At 38.7% G+C, this 16,909-nt stretch overlaps 1 protein-coding gene across 1 annotated transcript in view; it reads right to left on the reverse strand.

Moving 5' to 3' along the window:
- OTOG (otogelin) overlaps positions 1–16,909 on the reverse strand; it is a 93,289-nt gene that overhangs the window by 13,395 nt on the left and 62,985 nt on the right. Inside the window, exons 34-45 of the mRNA XM_071427853.1 lie at positions 15,618–15,735; positions 14,865–14,944; positions 10,696–14,405; positions 9,906–10,074; positions 8,941–9,077; positions 7,639–7,728; positions 7,066–7,249; positions 4,239–4,459; positions 3,241–3,379; positions 2,175–2,369; positions 1,093–1,305; positions 274–378 (exon numbers count right to left, since the gene is read on the reverse strand). Of these exons, the coding sequence (XP_071283954.1) occupies positions 274–378; positions 1,093–1,305; positions 2,175–2,369; positions 3,241–3,379; positions 4,239–4,459; positions 7,066–7,249; positions 7,639–7,728; positions 8,941–9,077; positions 9,906–10,074; positions 10,696–14,405; positions 14,865–14,944; positions 15,618–15,735 (5,361 nt within the window). The remainder of the gene's footprint in view (positions 1–273; positions 379–1,092; positions 1,306–2,174; positions 2,370–3,240; positions 3,380–4,238; positions 4,460–7,065; positions 7,250–7,638; positions 7,729–8,940; positions 9,078–9,905; positions 10,075–10,695; positions 14,406–14,864; positions 14,945–15,617; positions 15,736–16,909) is intronic.

Raw genomic sequence — 16,909 nt, forward strand, 5'->3', positions numbered from 1 at the left:
AGGAAAGGCAGTGTGGAGTAAAGAGGTGCTACAAGCTGCTTTAGAAAAGCTTTTACCTGGTATCCCAAGACCTTGCCTGATCATTTAACACAAAATTGCATCACATCTGCTCAAACAGAGGCACAGACCAACCCCAAGGTATAGACAAAAGTGAATTTTGTAAATGGCCATACCAACAATGGTACCTACACTACCCTTATCCTTCTGAGTCCATCTATTTAGTTTACTGAATGTCTTTTACAGAGTGCACTTTGCCTTTCAAAAGAAACCTACCACAAACGTAGCTGGGACAACAGGATTCCTCACTGTAGTAGGTGACCAATTTCTCCATGCTGCTACACTCAGGGATTAGGAGTTCACAGAGACTCTGATTACAAACTGTCACATAAAGGAAAAAAAAGAGAATAAGCACCTTCTAAACCATGCATTAATAGGTTGGGTGGAGCAGTGGCAAGCAGTTTTTGCAGTTAGATACCCCAAAACTCCAAATTATAGGCATATGAAAAACATAGTGGAGCAACAAAAAAACTCCCATGAGGCAGGATTCAGAGGTGCTCATCATTTGCAATGATAAACTAGAGCTGAGTCACTGTGAGAATTAAAAAACCAAACCTCCTCTGGAAAACTCACTGCAACACCATACCAGGTGGTCAAAACATGAAAATTGCTTGCAGTTTCTTTATGAAACATTCTAAGCTAAGCAAAAATTAAGTGGGAAAAAAAAAATTCTATCAATTTTTACTGCTCACTTTATAAATTAGATAAACAATCATTGATTTCCTTTTACTCAGAATTATCCAGATCATTTGTTTGTATTTGAATATTAAAGATGAAACAGTAATCTCTAAATGTGATGGAAACACAATTCATATTCAAATAAACACAGTGCTATTTCAGTCCTCTTCCTATCCTCTACCCCAAAACCTACTGGACATTGAGCCAAACAACTTCTACAGTTTTCTACATAATCTGCAAATTCAAACCAAAGCAATTCCCATTTTCTTTGAAAGTAGCATGTGTAGGAGGAGAGCAAACCTCAGAGAAGGGACGTCTGCCTATTCCAGTGGGCAGTATTCATGAAGGAATACTTACTACAGATCTTCTGAGGACAGCATGTCTGATCATCAGGAACAAGCAAGGCCACTTCTGCAAATCGCTGACACTCTGAATGGTGGATCTCTGAGCAGTTGTGCTCCACTGGGATTATGGTCTCACTGTCAACACATTTTTGCATACAGCATCCGCTCAAAGAAGTTCTCCAGATCTCACCCACGGCATGAGGGGCTCCTGAGCTGTCTGTACAAGCTACATCAGGGACAACAGAAAACAGAGTGTTTAAAATTCCTTTTGAATTCCTATTTTGATCACCATTTTTTCCATCACGGATTGGATCTATGAAGCATAAAGATTGCAGAGTTTTAAAGGCTTGATTATGTCCATCACCCCACAAAAAAATGAATGAGGAGACAGTCTGTGACTGAGTTTATACAGGAAAGCAAGACACTCAACACCTTCCAGAAGGTCCAGACCTCCCATTTGTTTCGTGTCTCCACTGCAAGGCCAGTCACTTAAAATCCCAATCCAATCTTTCATTTTTAAAGTAACAATCTGAAAAGAAGTTACTTTTGTATTTCACAAATATCAAAACTATTATCAATTTACAGTGCTTTAGCAGTCTGATTTATCAGAAACTGATTCTTTAAGGTTCACGTTGTTAGGGAGAAGAATTGGTCCATTATTTGGTGTGGTGAGGCAGAATTGCAATGAAAATAAACACGAATGCTGGCAGGATACACACATTATTATTGAAAATGTGTAATTAACCACTGCTGCATGTCATTTGAATGGGTATCAAAAGGTTGGACCCTTGGCAAAGGGTTTGGGTGAAAAGGAGCCCAAGACTAACATGCTTACAATAATTGAATACATAAGCTTTAGCAGAGACTTTGAAGAGCATCCTCCAGCAGAGAGAAAGTGAGCAAAATTGTGCATCACAAGGACAACCCCTGCTAGCTCACCTGCACATTTAATGTTTACTGGATATCTAGAATCCTCAAATGAATGACATATTCAGAACGCACACAACGCCAAACCAGAACTCAACTTGTGAATAATGAAGTGCATGACCACCAACTTTCAGAGATAATAGAGAATAAAATCACATCCAAATATACCACATTTTTCTTCAGGAATACAGACAGCAGTATGAGTCCGGTGAAGGAGGGTCCCTCCGGCACAGACACAGCCTTCTGTCAGCACGGAGCAGGAGTCTGAGCCCAGAGGAGCCACCTCTTTACTCTCACAACTCTCTGGAACCTCACAGGCAGCTATGCAAGGCTGGTAGGAGAAGTTTTCAGAGCAAGGGAAGGCTGGGAAGGAAATAAATACATCAGACATTGTTCAAGTTGTAATTCATGAGGCAACACTAAGAGAACACATTACTGTCCTCTTGTCAACTTCCTGTGCTCACAAATTGAGTTGGATCTACCAGCCTGAAGCACCACAGACCAATTACCTACATAACAAATTAAAACATAAGGAATCTGCAAGCACTTCTACTTCTTTTCTTGTAATAACATTTTCATCAAGCTTCAGTTTGCATTTTGTCAGCAGAGCTACAAACCATGCAACAGTGTTGACACAAAATAATTCAAACTTCAAAAACATTTTCAAATACTACACAGATCAATCATAGAGTGCTCAGAATGAGTAATCTAAATAACTTGCCAAAGAAAAGGCATCAGTCTGGTATAAAAATAAGTGTGATGTGTCCCTTCAAGATGGATAGAATACATATTTACAGCTATATTTTGTAAGAGCTCCTTTAAACAGTTATTGCTAACAAAATTCATACGAACTGAAGAATTAAAAAAAAAATTAGCTCAAAACCACAGACCTCCTTATGTTATCACTGAAGGGGGCTTTTCCTAGGTGTCCATGGACAGTATAAGGAGATGCTGTGATCCAGCTACAGATCCCATCTGGCCTTACATTTTAGTGTTGCTGTGGGAGAATTCTGCTGCCAGGATGCACTAAGATCTCAGGTTTTACCCCTTACGCTCCATCTAATCTCAAAGGTGTTTCATTTCCCTAATCCCATCTCCAAAGGCACAGCTTTCTGCAGCAGCATCAAAGTACATGAAGACTCAAGAAGCATTGGTATTCTCAACTTTATTATAACTCTTAAATTAGGTAAATTTTGTCTAAAAACAGAGGTGGGCATACATGCAGAATACTCACGGCAGTAATCAGAGCTCCTCCACTCTATGCAAATATTGAATTTGTTGCACATTGCCACATAGGCAGCTAGTGAAACACATGGATTTTGAATGTACTCAATGTCTCGAGCCCATATATCACAGAATTGCTCAGGTGGAATCTAACAAAGGGAAAAAAAAACAGAGTTGGCAACTTCATAGAGGCTATGCTGGCTAGGAAAGCCTGACCTTTAAAAATATCCACTACAAAGAAGTCAAGAGTTCTTGGCTCATGGTAAGCCTTCATTAGTGTACAAAGATAACTCACTAGTATTTAAAAGTAAAACTTCCTGAACATTGACATGATTATACTCCTTCGTTTCATCTGTTATAAGTGCCATGGCAAGAGGTAATACAGTTTTTTCTAGTAGAAGACACTATTACTTTGTTCCTTCTTATGTGTACATTTTTACCTATTTTTGGTCTCCTCTTCATCAAAATTAGCTGTATATAAAAGGTCAAATGGTAAATGTACTCATATGTCCACAAATAATTTATTTGTACACCAGGAGTCTGTTATTTGCTTTAGGCTTGATTTCAAGGGTCTGTTCTGCCCTCTCACATCTCAAAGCTGGAACTCTGTCTCTAGAGCCTTTGAGAATGCAGGTTCTCAGATTACCTATTGCAATTTTGGACTTTTTAAATTACTGAAGGCTTAAGGATTAATTAAATCCTAAATTATTTTATGTTTTTCTACATCTTATTGATACAGTTGAATTATCAGTGACTGGTTTATGAATTACATGGTATGTCAAAACTAACAGAGGTGAAATTCTGCATATTGTTTATTGCAACTCTCCTATCAAGCTGCCATACTCTTCAATTGCTTTTACCTTGCAACTGCAAGCACACACAAATATATACATTTCATTCAACAGACATGGTTGCATGCAGCCTCACATTAGTGAAATTACCAAGCATACAAAATTATATCTGAACTGCAGCTCTCTCAAAATGTAAGCTTTGAAATAGTTAACATACATAAGGGTGACAGCTGCTGAAGGTCTGGTTCAACACCATTCTTAAGCACTCTGAGCAGTCCATGACTGAGCAATTAGTTTCCTGATGCCTGTCTTCTCCAACATACTTTAACGTGTCTGGCACTTGCCAGCTGTCTATAAAAGTCGAGGGTGAACTGCTTTGGCTTAAAACTGTCCTGTTGGGAAGCATCAAGTCATTTTCCGAGCTTCTATCACAAAACCCTATGAATTACCAGAAGGGAAAAAAAAAAAAAAAAGCAGGTTAACACATGTGAAATATGTTTGAAGTGGTATATTCAAGAAAGTAAACATCTTTTCAAAATCATCACAACCTACAACAGGTGTAAAAAGTCTTGGTTAGGATCAAAATACACAAAAATCAGAAAAATGAAGGAAAGCAAAAATAAAGATGCATCTCTGAATGGAAATCTACTGCATATCAAAGAGCTGCTCAGAGAGCCCAGCTAAGAAGCTGGAAGTTTGCTCCTAAGCTGCACAAACTCTAAACAAAAATGCATTTTAAAAAAGGTTGCAAAGCACCTCCATGTATAGCAACAAGTTAAAATTGTAAATGTTTTCAGAAAAGGAAACAACCATAAAATATCAGGATGCTTATGTGATACCAGAAGGCAGCATCATATTTTTCTTTCTGTTTTAACTAAAATAGTAAGAAATTTTGAAACACTTTGGAGCAAAAGGAGCAACTTAACATGGACGGTGACTGTGGTCAGCAAAGGACATTCAAGTATTGCAGCAGTCTCCTTAGAATATCCTTTAAAAACCAGCAGGTAGAAAAAAGCAGAATGATGGATCAGTCCCCCATTCAGTCTTCCTAATCAGTTTCTGAGACTTTTGTATCAGGCTTCTAAGAGTGCTTTCTTCTATTGGCTCCACAAGAATGATCCTAATTCTTCATCTGTTCAAAACACTATTTGTAGATTCCACCCCTTTCTAAAAAACTGGTCTGTTTTAACATTTTTAGCAATTCTTGATGACAATCAGTGACACAGCAACAGACCTTCAGAGAGTAAAACAGCTTTCCAAACTGTGTCTGATTGAACCTTTTGAGTCTGTATTTGCAACACAGACAGGAAGAACATGATGGGTCTGAAAGACTTCAAAGGATTACTGTCAAGTTAGGGACATCTTTTCTCACTTCTTACACATTGACAAGGAGATTTAAAACAGCAAAACTAAAACTCCACATTTTTCTTGGCAGGATCCGGTTGCAACTAGAACTGACATGCTTTAAATCTTTATCACCAGTTTTGCTATAGAAATGTCCATGTTCCCCTCCCACATCCCTCATGTCCCATCCCAGCTCTTCTACAGCTGCCACATTTGCCCAATCCTTGCACTGTAAAAGACACTGTTGTTTCTGGATCCTTCCATAGGATGCTTGTGCTACAAACCTCTAATGGTCTTCTCAGTTTTTAGCATTTCCATGAAGCTGAGAAATCAAGACCTACCAATACAGCAGTTCAGCTAAAAGATGAAAGAATGCTGCTGAGAAAGCATGCTGCTCGTACTTGCACTAACACAGAAAGCACAGAAAGGAGTTTAGGCTGGACTAATTCACCCTGAAAAGATGCAGTACAGCAAGCTCATTTGAGGCAGGCTCAGTAAGTGGCACCAGGCAGCACTGTGCAGGCAGACTTATGCAGAGAACCTCCCAGAGGTTCAGAGGTGAACACCGGAAACACAGAGCACATTCCCTGAAGAAGTTGTACTTGCAACACCATCCCCAGAAATATGTTGACATCTAGTCAAAATGCCTTGTAAGCCAGGAATGTAATGTTCCCAATCCTCCCTACACAGTAAACAAACAGGTAAAGGCAAAAGAGATTCTCTGGATACCTTGAATCAGGCTTACTATAAATATCCACTGTCTTGTCTTTTTCCTGTTTTATCTAATTACAATACAAATTAGCCAAACAGAGTGAGAACGATACCGAAAACAGAGGTTAGGGCAAATAAGAGATAACAATCAAATTTCAAAATGGCGTAAATTCAAACTCTCTTTGTGAGAAGCACATTTCTGTCAGCAGGACTGGAAACTGGACTGAGCTATTCCTGGTATTTGATACTGAGCTACAGGCATTTGCCCTTTCTGAAACTGAAAAGATATCCGCTGTAATTATATGATCTCCTTAATCCTGATTTCCAGCTTCAATTTACAGTGTAAATTTACAGATAAATTTACAGATGCAGCTACCAAAGTGGGGATTTATATCAGCAAATACATGCTTGCAAAAGCTGTAACACCATCAGCCTATTCAAGGCTGTACTTTTTACAAAAAAATAAAGCAGGGGAACACAGGCCTAACAGTGCAGACCTAACAGTGCAGTGCATATAACAGACCTAACACAGTGCAACATAATTAAGAAATTCCCTCTAAAGTATTTTCTCCAACAGTTAAACTAATATTAGTTCTCTGAAGTTTACATTTCCTGGGAACTCTAACCCTTAGAAACTGAAAATAACATGTACCACTTCCTATCAGATGGCTATCAAACCCTAAATCTGTAAATGACTGTATTTGAAATCGTGGATTTAGATCTGTCTTACTTATTTGGGTTTGGTAACTGCAATCATGCCTGTGGTCCAAACAGAAGAAACACTGTGGGCAAATAGTGATGAGAGGATACAATTTCAACAATAAACAAAATTAATAATAGATTAATTTTAACAGTACCTAAAAATTTGCAGTGATCTGCAATACATTTTTGGGACAGACCCTGCAATAAATAATTTATATAATTAGGAAAATGTGTCTCCCTAGCAAAGCACCTGAAATTCTTTATTTCTTGCACTGGTCTATACTTACCACATAGTCCCAAAGCTCTCGGTTCTCTGGTATTATTCAACTCAATAATCATCACACCTGTGTTGTGAAACCACTGAATTCTGATTTTTGTTGGGGTCTCAACTGCATATTTGAAGCCTGAATCTTCAACTTTGTATCCATATTTTCTAACAGTAGGCCAAGCAGATCTTGAATTTACTGTTATCTAAACAACACACAGAAGAGAGGTTAATGGTCTGGAAGAGGAACTGAGGCAAGATTTTTGACAGCTTAGGAATCTAAGTCCTAAGTAATTTCAGAAGCAGTCAGGCTTTCCTCCATAAAGGTAATACAGGTACCAAAAGTACAATTTATGTATTGTTATACAATAACAATTTATGTGCCTTACTCTGAGTCTTACCTCATTAACTGCCCTTGGATCACAGTTTGGCTCTTTGAATTTACCAAGAGAAATTTACTTAATTACAAAATTGTACCTATTAATCATATAACCTGTGGTGTTCTGCTCTATTCTTCAGTATCCACATGAGGAGGCAGCTGACTGCTGAAATAAGGTGTTACCTAAAGGAAGATAAAACCCCTCAGAATACTTACTTTTCTGCTTAAACGATTGATAATAATTTGATTTGATACATAAGTTAGGTTCAACATTGCCAGGCACAAAGAAGTTGAATTTGAATTACTCTGTGGAGAAAACAAAAATGCATCACCCATTGCCATGATGTGCAAAATCTGAATACATTGCTGGCCTACTGGTTTTAGGTACTAGGACATTTAGGGTTTTGGGAGATTATGCTATTAAGAGAGAAAACCATTGGTGACTGCAATTTCAAGTCATGACTACAGAGTTTCTCGGGATAAATAAACAAAACACTATGATGTCATTGTTTCCAGAAACTGTGCTGTATCATTCAATCTTGGAATTAAAACAGAAATTCAGGTTTTGAGGGGAAAAAAAATGGTGGACTAGCTGTTTGGACAAAAAAAAAAATACTACAAACTACATATCTGAAGGTCTCCAAGGATGAGACTGGGAATGATGAATCTGTAGGATATGTACAGCACAGAAATAATGGATCAGGAACAAATGCATACTTCCTGAGCTACATGAGGGTGAATAAAACAGAAGATATTGAATACAAGAGGAAAACAAATCTGATCATCACAAACACATACTCTCCATATCATTCATATTGAGCTTCTGAAATTAACTTCCATTGGGCGAAACCTGGAACCAAAGTTTGCAATGGACATCTATGTAGGCATCAAATGACCTAGCCTTCACAGGAGAGACTGGAGTTAAGAGGAGTTTTGAAAAGGCTCACAAGAAATGAACTTTTCCTGACAAAAGCCAACCCATACTGATCCCATCAGACAGGATCCCCATTAGGCTTTCTCTCTCACTCCTGTGTCAGAAACTTGGAATGCACAGGCTGGTCCCATTCAGTCTGGCATTCCTACAGTCTTGTATGGCTCTGAAGATGGGTGTTTCCAGCCCACGTTTTCCATATGAAAATAGATGAAAATCCTGCATTGAAAGAGACTGGTGGCACACTGGTACAACTGTGGTGATATTGGTAATAAGGCAGCACTCAGAGAAGTGACTAATGATGCAAACCCACTTGATCTCCCTTCACCTTGTCCATATTACACATACCACAGGATAACATGGACCCACCTCTCATCTTTCAGCTGTTTCACAAGGAACTATGTATTTACAGTCAGGAGTTAGAGTGTTACACAATTCACAAGTATTGTGAAATGCAAGCACAAATCATAGATATTGCACAGAAGTGAATAACAGCAATGATATAAAGTATTATTATGCTCTTGCCTTTCAGATACATCTTATTAGCAGTACCAAACACCTTTTGTTAGCTGATAAATGTTAGTTACCATTCTACAGTCAAGGACATGGATGGTTATAGTTTCATCTGGAGTTTGACTAACAATGTAGGACGCTTCTTTGAATAAAGCCAAATGATTTCCATCATAGGTTACAATGCTCAGATCAGAGAAAATGGTGCAACGACCTAAGGAAAAAAAAAAAGTAAATGTATTTTCTAACTTATTTTAGAATTCCAGTAAATCTTACAACATATGAAGATAAATTTCATAAGATGAACTAGCTTACTAAGAGGTTCATATATGCAGCACAAATTCGATACTGGTGCATCTTTGTAAATGGACAGCAGAATCAAATTCTGTATATTTTCAGAGGGGCAACCTGCAGACCTCTGCAATCAGCTATTTCCTTACAGTTCTTGCCAACAAAGGTTTGCAATTTTTAGAAACCCCGAACTAAAAAAAAAAATCACGAGTAACAGCAGATCATACCAGATCCATAGATCCCCTGTAGTCTTATTCCTAAGTTTCATTTTTCCTGAGTCTTATTGCTAAAGCTTTTGTGTTTCAGTGGGCTCGGAGTTCTACTCCAAGTAATTTCAAACTCCAAAGCCTAAGCAGAAATCCAATTGCTAACAGAGTCCTCAGACCACTAACAGGAGTAGTTAGCAGTCTAGGAAATCTTTTCGTGGTGAAGTAGTTAAAAAATGAACCCAAAAAAATCTGTATTGATTAGGTGTCCCCTAATTACAGAGATGACAAGATGTGTCTAAGTCAGAGCTAAACATATCCACTGCAGATACAGAATGCTGAGTATGTTAAAAGAACATTTTTATTTTATTTCCCCAAATATAAAACTACACTTATAAATTTCCTTCAACAATGAGTAACCCAAAAAATGTGCATCTTTTACTTCTATGCTATGGTATAGAAGTGTCAGTTTTCTTACCTTTCTTACACATGCATTAAACTGTTACCTGAATGCACTTCAAAAGTACTGAAGAATTAAAACTTACATGCACATTCCCACTTTGGGCAGCATTTGTCACCATTTGTTTGAGTAGCAAATCCTAAAACTCCACAGCTGGGTTGAGTAGCATTATATGGGCAGTTCTGTGACTTATTAACCTGGATCAGCTGTCCATCCAAGCAAATGTGTTTTATGCACTCACTCTCTGTGATTGGCTAAGGCAGATTCAATAAAAGACAGAGGTTACCATTTATACCAAATTAGTATCATAATATTGTATAAGTTTTGTTGAAAAAAGGATTCACATTCTTCAGGCTTATTGGTCCCCATGATGCTGATGGAAGCTACAAGCAATGAGCACCTTTGAAAATCTGACCATTAACACTGTTGTCCTGTAATAAAGTTGAGAACAGCAATACTGAATTTTTAACTTCACAATGAAAAAGGTTGAGAAGGGAAAATATGGAAGGAAACAAGCAGGAATGGTAACAGGGGTGTCTGGAAAGATGTGCTTTAAAGAGGGCAATGACACAAAACACTGACACTGGACAGTATGCATCACCTTTTTTTACAAAAATCCCATTCTTCTAACAGTCACACTAAGAAAACTGAGGCTTGAAACCCAACGTGGTAGAATATTTAAAAAAAAAATACGCATAATGAAGTTATCCAAGGTTTCAGATATAATAGATAATAAAATCAGGCTCCCTTGTTTGATACAGGTACTTTAAACCCTGAAGGCCAAGGCATGGCTCACAATTTTATATTTTAATCAGTGTGTAGAAGTAACTAAGGCATGTTCCAAAGCAGGCAGGTAATTATTTGTATCTACTCACTGTACAAGTTTGAAGAGTTGCTGTTTCTCGAGGCAACATAAAAGGTGATGCTGCAGCTCCTGCCATGGCTTCAGCTATTGTCAGTCCATCAGAAAATGTTGTAGTCAAGCCATGAAGTGTTTTGGTAGATGAAGCAAATGAGGAAACTGATGGAGCTGCTGTGTCATTTGGATGATCAGGTATCATTACCAGTGAACTTACAGAAGGTGTCTGCATCTCAGATGTTATTTTAAATTTTGAAGTTTGAGTAGTACTGACTGATGATGGAGCTACAGAAGAAAACACTTTTGATTCAGCAGGTGAACGTGCAGTGGACAGAACTGAAGTTGTGTTTGTGAAATACAGAGGGTAAAACCTTTGAGGTGTAACAGTAGCACCCTGAGTAAGGACAGACTGGAATCCTGTTGTTAATTCTGACTCTTCAGGCTTCACTGTGTCAAGGGGCATGGCTCCTTTTGCTTCTGAAGTAACAGAAGGAGAGCTGGAGATGGGCTCTGTGACTGCTGCTGATGCAGCACCGAGGTTTTGCCCAGCACTGCTTATCGCTGGAGAGGCTGAAGCTGCCACTGAGGAATGGGCCTCAGTGGACAAGGCTGTCCTTGGCAGGGTCATGGAACTGGAGGTGGTGGCTGAAGGTGGGACCTGCTTAGGCAACACCACAGTTCCCTCTGCACCACTTTCCCTTGATGTGGAGCCCAAAGCCACAGGAACTTCTGTCAATGGTGACAAAACCACTGAAGAGGTTGACTGAGAATCCAATGAAGGTGATGCTTCAAGTGTTTGTCTTGACTCAAGGGATTTAGTAAACAAGGTCTGATGTGTGAATTTTAGATCTGTAGCAGTCTTTTGCGTGGAAAATGAAGGAAACAGTTCTTTTTTAATTGTTGCTGAAGAAGAGGAAGTGTCAAGCACTTCTGGTGAGAAAGGGGGAAATTTGCTGTCAAAAATCAAGTCAGCTGTTGCTCTAGCTGGGACTGTAGGCTGCAAAACAGAAGTTCTTGATACAAGTGGCTGTGTCACCGCATCAGTTAAATGCAAATATTTTTCAGTTGGTAAAATAACTTTGGTAGGACCTACTGAGGTAGGTAACATGCTTGAATGAGAGCCTTCAGATAGTGAGGTCTTTAAGGAAGTCAGTTCTGCTGTAGCTTCAGTTGTGCTAAAGACAGGCTGTGGCTGACCAGTGGATTTTTTTAGAGATTCTGCAGGATACTGGTGAACTTGGTTCGTCAATGAAGGTTCAGAGGTCTGATGGCCAAGTTCTGTAGTCTTCTGAGTGGAAGAAGGTATAACAGTGGTCCTTGTGGTCTGTACCACAGCTCCTGAAGATGTCTGCAAGGAGAAGGGGCCTGCTGAAGGTGGAGGCAGGGATGGCTGAGCTGCAGCTGCTGGAATTTGCACTGCTTCTGTCACACTTTGGACTGCAGGTTTTAATGCTGTAGAAACCATTTTAGTTTCTACTAAATATTTTGGTGTGGTTGTTATTACTTCTGGTAGCAGTTGTGTTAAAGGTGAAGAAACTAATTTATCTCCTAGATACTGAGAGGTGGAGAAAGTGTGAGAAGGCTTTGTTACTGGAAGTGCAACAGAAGGGGACAGAGAGGATTTTTCTTTGCCTGTCATTATTTTTTTGGTTGTTATGACCTGACTGCTGAATTCAGAGGTTGTGGAGAATGTGGCATCAGTGACATTCACTAAAGATTTTTCATCTGGTACTGTTGTTATTGAACTTGATTGATCTAATATAGAAGATAAAATAGAGAATGTTGGGACTGGAGAGGTCTTTTCTGTTAACAAAGATTTTTGTATAGTTGTTCTAGGATATAAAGAGGTTATTGCATTGGATGTACTCATAGGACTGAGAGTTGTCAGCGATGTTTCTTTTCGATCTGAGGGTAGTGAAGGAAGAGAAATGGTTAAAGAAATTACAGAACCTGATGGTGGAAAAGACAAAGCAGATGGCTTTCCAGTAGAGATGGTAGTAATACTTTCTACTTGTGATTTACCAGGCAGTGTTGTCAACAATGTGGTTTCAGTCCCACTAAGGAGATCAAGCGGAGATCCAGTGATGGATGTTCTTTGAGGTGATTCTCTTTCTGTAGCTACAAAAGGAGCTGTGGTGGTTTCCTTGGCTTTCATTGCTGATGTTGTAACACTACCTGAATATGCTGGACTGCTTGTCTTCACTGTACTTGAAACCAGAGCTGACTTGTATTCAGTAGATATTTTTCCAGAAAACAAAGTTGACTTTGTTGCTATTTCAAGAGGGGATGTTATTTTGGATGTTACCTTAACTGACAAAGGAGTCACACTGCTAGTCTCTGCCATGACAGGGTATTTAGTGGATAATGTAGTCAGGAACTCAGTTGTGTTTAGAACCTTGTGCAAGTGATATCCTGTAGTTGAAACAGTTTTAAATGTTTTTTTTAATTCACCTGAAGCTGGAGAAGCAGGAATAGGAGCAGACACTGCAGGCCTCTTTGTAGAAAGAATGAAGGATTTTTCAGTACTAGAACTAGGATGTGGTGAATAGGGAAGGAAATAGGAACTTGACTTATGCTCCACATGAGATGTTATTTTTGGGATTTCCTTTTTATGAGTTGCAAATGATAACAAAGTTGTTTCTGATGGCCTCTCTTGGGTTTGTAGAGTCGTTGTCTTTGGACCTAGAGTTGTAGTGAAAAGAACCTCTGGAGTGCCAGTCAGGTGTTGAACCATTCCAAGAGGAGGTTCTGTAGTTGTCTTTCCTACTGGAACAGGTGGCATGGATGTTGGTGAAAATGTAGTCCTCTCACTCTGTCTGGTTAAAACAGCTGCTGCTCCTGCTGCTGCTGAAGACACTGGCTTTAACAAAGATGAAGTAGTGAGCATAGGAGCAAATGATGTCACTGTAACATTAGCTGCTGTGGTAAAAGACTGTTCTATGCTTATTTTTGTCCCTTCTGAAGCTCCTGTTAAGTTTACTGGGGGTGTATATGAAGGCACTCCCAGAGATGATGTAGAAAGCTGTGGCTTATATGCAGTAGTTTTTTCTGTTATTGATTCAAATGAACTGGGTGTAAATGTTGTAAGTCCTTCTGGTTTTACTTGTGCTTCTTTCGTGGGAAGTGTTCTTGTGGCCATTTCTGATAACTCCATTATTTTAGTTTTGACTGGCATTTCTGTTGTTCTATGTAGAAGTGGTGGCCCAGTAAAAACAGAAGTAGCAATTGGTTTGCTCTCTGTTTCTGTTCTTGTGGGGACTGCATGTGTAGCAGTTGCTGTCTGAGGTTCTGTAGCCCTCAGCAGTTTCGTGGAGCCACTACTGATCAGCTGTATCCTTGTGGAAGTTTCTGAACTGACAGCAGAGGGGAACAAAGGAGAAATGTCAACAGAAGCAGACAAGCTAACATTAGATTTTGTTGTCCCAGTCACTGCTGTAGTGCTTCCCCCAGATGTCATTTCTGTTGACTGTGAAGAAATAGCTGGCAATAAAGTTACAGCTGGAAGCGTTTTGTTGGATGTAATAGCCAAAATTTCCAGTTTCTCTGTAGTTGCTGTGAGCTGCAATTTTGTAGCAAGTGTTGTTTCCCCGTCCTTTGCTTCAGGCACAGAAAATGAAGTTACCTCTTCACTGATCACTGCCAAACTTGCACTTGGTGTTAAATGTGGAACTGCTGGGGTTTGAATGCTGAGAAGCAAAGGTGGGCTGTCATCTGCAGGTTCAATGCCTGAAATCAGACACAAGAGAAGTGCCTGAAATTCATGAATAATTATAGTGACGGAGCCAGCAGAGTTCTAGCTTAAATCGTATAACTGATGTTTTCAATAGACTTAAAACTTCTAAAACTCACAGACAAATTTAAAAATAAATTCATTAAGTCATTTATGTGACATCCAGTGCTTCTGAAAAGTTTTATGAAGAAAGAACATCTTTCTTAGTTTAAAATTGGTCTCATATTTTTGAGGAACTAAATTATTTTAACTAAAATGTATGTTTAGTGAGCTGAAGGTTCACATAACTAAGGTCACGGTTACACAAATGCAGGCACTGCTATTTAAAATTATGACTGAAGAACTAATTAATTATTAAGCTAAGTCTAATATATTATATATATATATATATATATATATATATATATATATATATATATATATATATATATGTATATAAAAGTTTTCAGACATACAGTCTTCAAAATACACGCATCTTTGAGTGATTTCATCCAGCAACATGTTGAGAGGACAGGCAGGGATGCATCCTTCCACTCTAAAAGAAAAACAATTGGTGTTAACTAGTCAAATAGTATCTTCTCGATCAAGCATTCAATTTCAGGAAAAGAATCTATATATGAAGCATGTATAAGCAGACAGTCTGGTACACCTCAGTGCACTCCTTCAAAATGTCATTGCCATGACTTCCACTCATATCTAAGGGAAAGCATGAACTCTGTGACACTCAGCTTTTGAAATGAACAGTCACAGGTTCAAGAGTGAACACTATTGCTATAAGAAATACCCAATATTTTTATATGTCAAAGTCTGTGTGTCAGTTTTACGAGATTTAGCACAAATTTCACTTCACAGGAAAAAGCAAGGCCAGATATAGCTGTTGCAGTGACATAATGGAAAAGCAAGGGCACAACTGTTTGAAACAAAGTTGTGATAACCTCTCTTCATTAATGCTCTCTAATACTCCCAAAATGAAAGTTACAAATATAGCAGTCATTCCAGAACCAGACAGTACACTAAAGGCTGAAATGTCATGTTTATGTGGCTACAGCAGCAGGTTTTGTTCCATTCCTTTCCTCTTTCTCTTACCTCCTTACCCAAGAATACAGTCCTGATACGTTAAGTGTACACTTGGGCCCTCATATTCCTATTACTGTGCTTAATTGCCTTGCCTAAATTACACACATCTCCATGAAAATACAGACACGTACTTTGGTACAGTCTGACAATTTTTTCCCAAAGGGTCCCTGCATGTCTTGAAGCAAGGGCTTGTGCAGGCATCATAACGCCATTCACACGTAGAACGGGACAGAAGCTTAAACTTGACATCTGAAAAACACCAAAGATCTGTTATTCTTACATTCCTTTAAGCACTCACAGATACATATCACTAAGAGGCATGCCTTACATTCACTGTAGCATCTACACACACAGTGTTTATTGAAGGACTTTCAAGTCACACGATAGAAACACAAATTTAAATGCACTCCAGCCCTGCCCCACCTCCACGCAGAAGTTTCCTGCACAAAGATGGATTAGCCCAGTGGCTCTGCCAACACCTGCAAGATGTACATGCTATATCTGGATTTCAGTCCCTGCACTATGGCAGCCCACCCCAGCTCTTCTAGAAGCAGCCAGGGCAGGGCAGGAATATTTCCTGTACAATCATGCCTGCAGAAGACAACCATCATATAAGAATCCCCTCTAAACTGGTAAACCTGAGCTCAGAGCAACATTGTTCAGAGCCTACAAAGAGTAACTGCTCTTAGACAATGTTTACATTAAATACCAGAAAGAAAATGCTGATTACCTAGAAAGACTGTCAATTTTTGTGGTTTTGAAGTATTTTTTAAGTTTTCCTGATCTTTGCTTGACTGAGATACAAGGGGTAGCTCTTTTACATCTTCTTGAAGACGGTCAAATTTTCCATGAAGATACTGAGAAATTTTTATTCCTGCAATTTAGGGAATCTGCACTTATAATTAATTATCTCTGTCATTATTAACCATTAACATATTAACTTAAAATAAAAATAATTCTCTTAAAGATAGAAATCAAACTCAGACAGAAGGGTGTGTATGTTGCCATCTAGTGTTACCCCTTTTACATCTCATTTTATCCAGGAACATAGTTTGTCACTCCTTTTAAGAATGCAATTCTTATGACAGTAAAATATGCATTTATTATGTTCTCATAAGGAGTTAAGTACATGTGACTGAATTCTTCTGTGATCCTATCCCACTGACACCTATATCAGTTACATAAATCTAACGGAGAAAGGGAATTTTTGCCATATATTTTGGTGACTGATGTATGAGCTCTTGTATGCATGGACTCGTTGAGTAGTAAAGGACAAAAGAAAATACATTACAGAAATACAAGGTTTAAGGAGAAAAAGAAGACATATGGCAGAAAGACAAAACATATCAGAGGCATGTTGGCACAGGCAATCACCAAAAGTAGTGATAACAGCAAATAAATCCGAGTTGAATCTAGGAAATCT

Source organism: Agelaius tricolor, unplaced genomic scaffold (genome assembly GCF_023055355.1).
Source record: "Agelaius tricolor isolate 1412-34295 unplaced genomic scaffold, bAgeTri1.0.p SCAF_5, whole genome shotgun sequence".
Lineage (NCBI taxonomy): Eukaryota > Metazoa > Chordata > Aves > Passeriformes > Icteridae > Agelaius > Agelaius tricolor.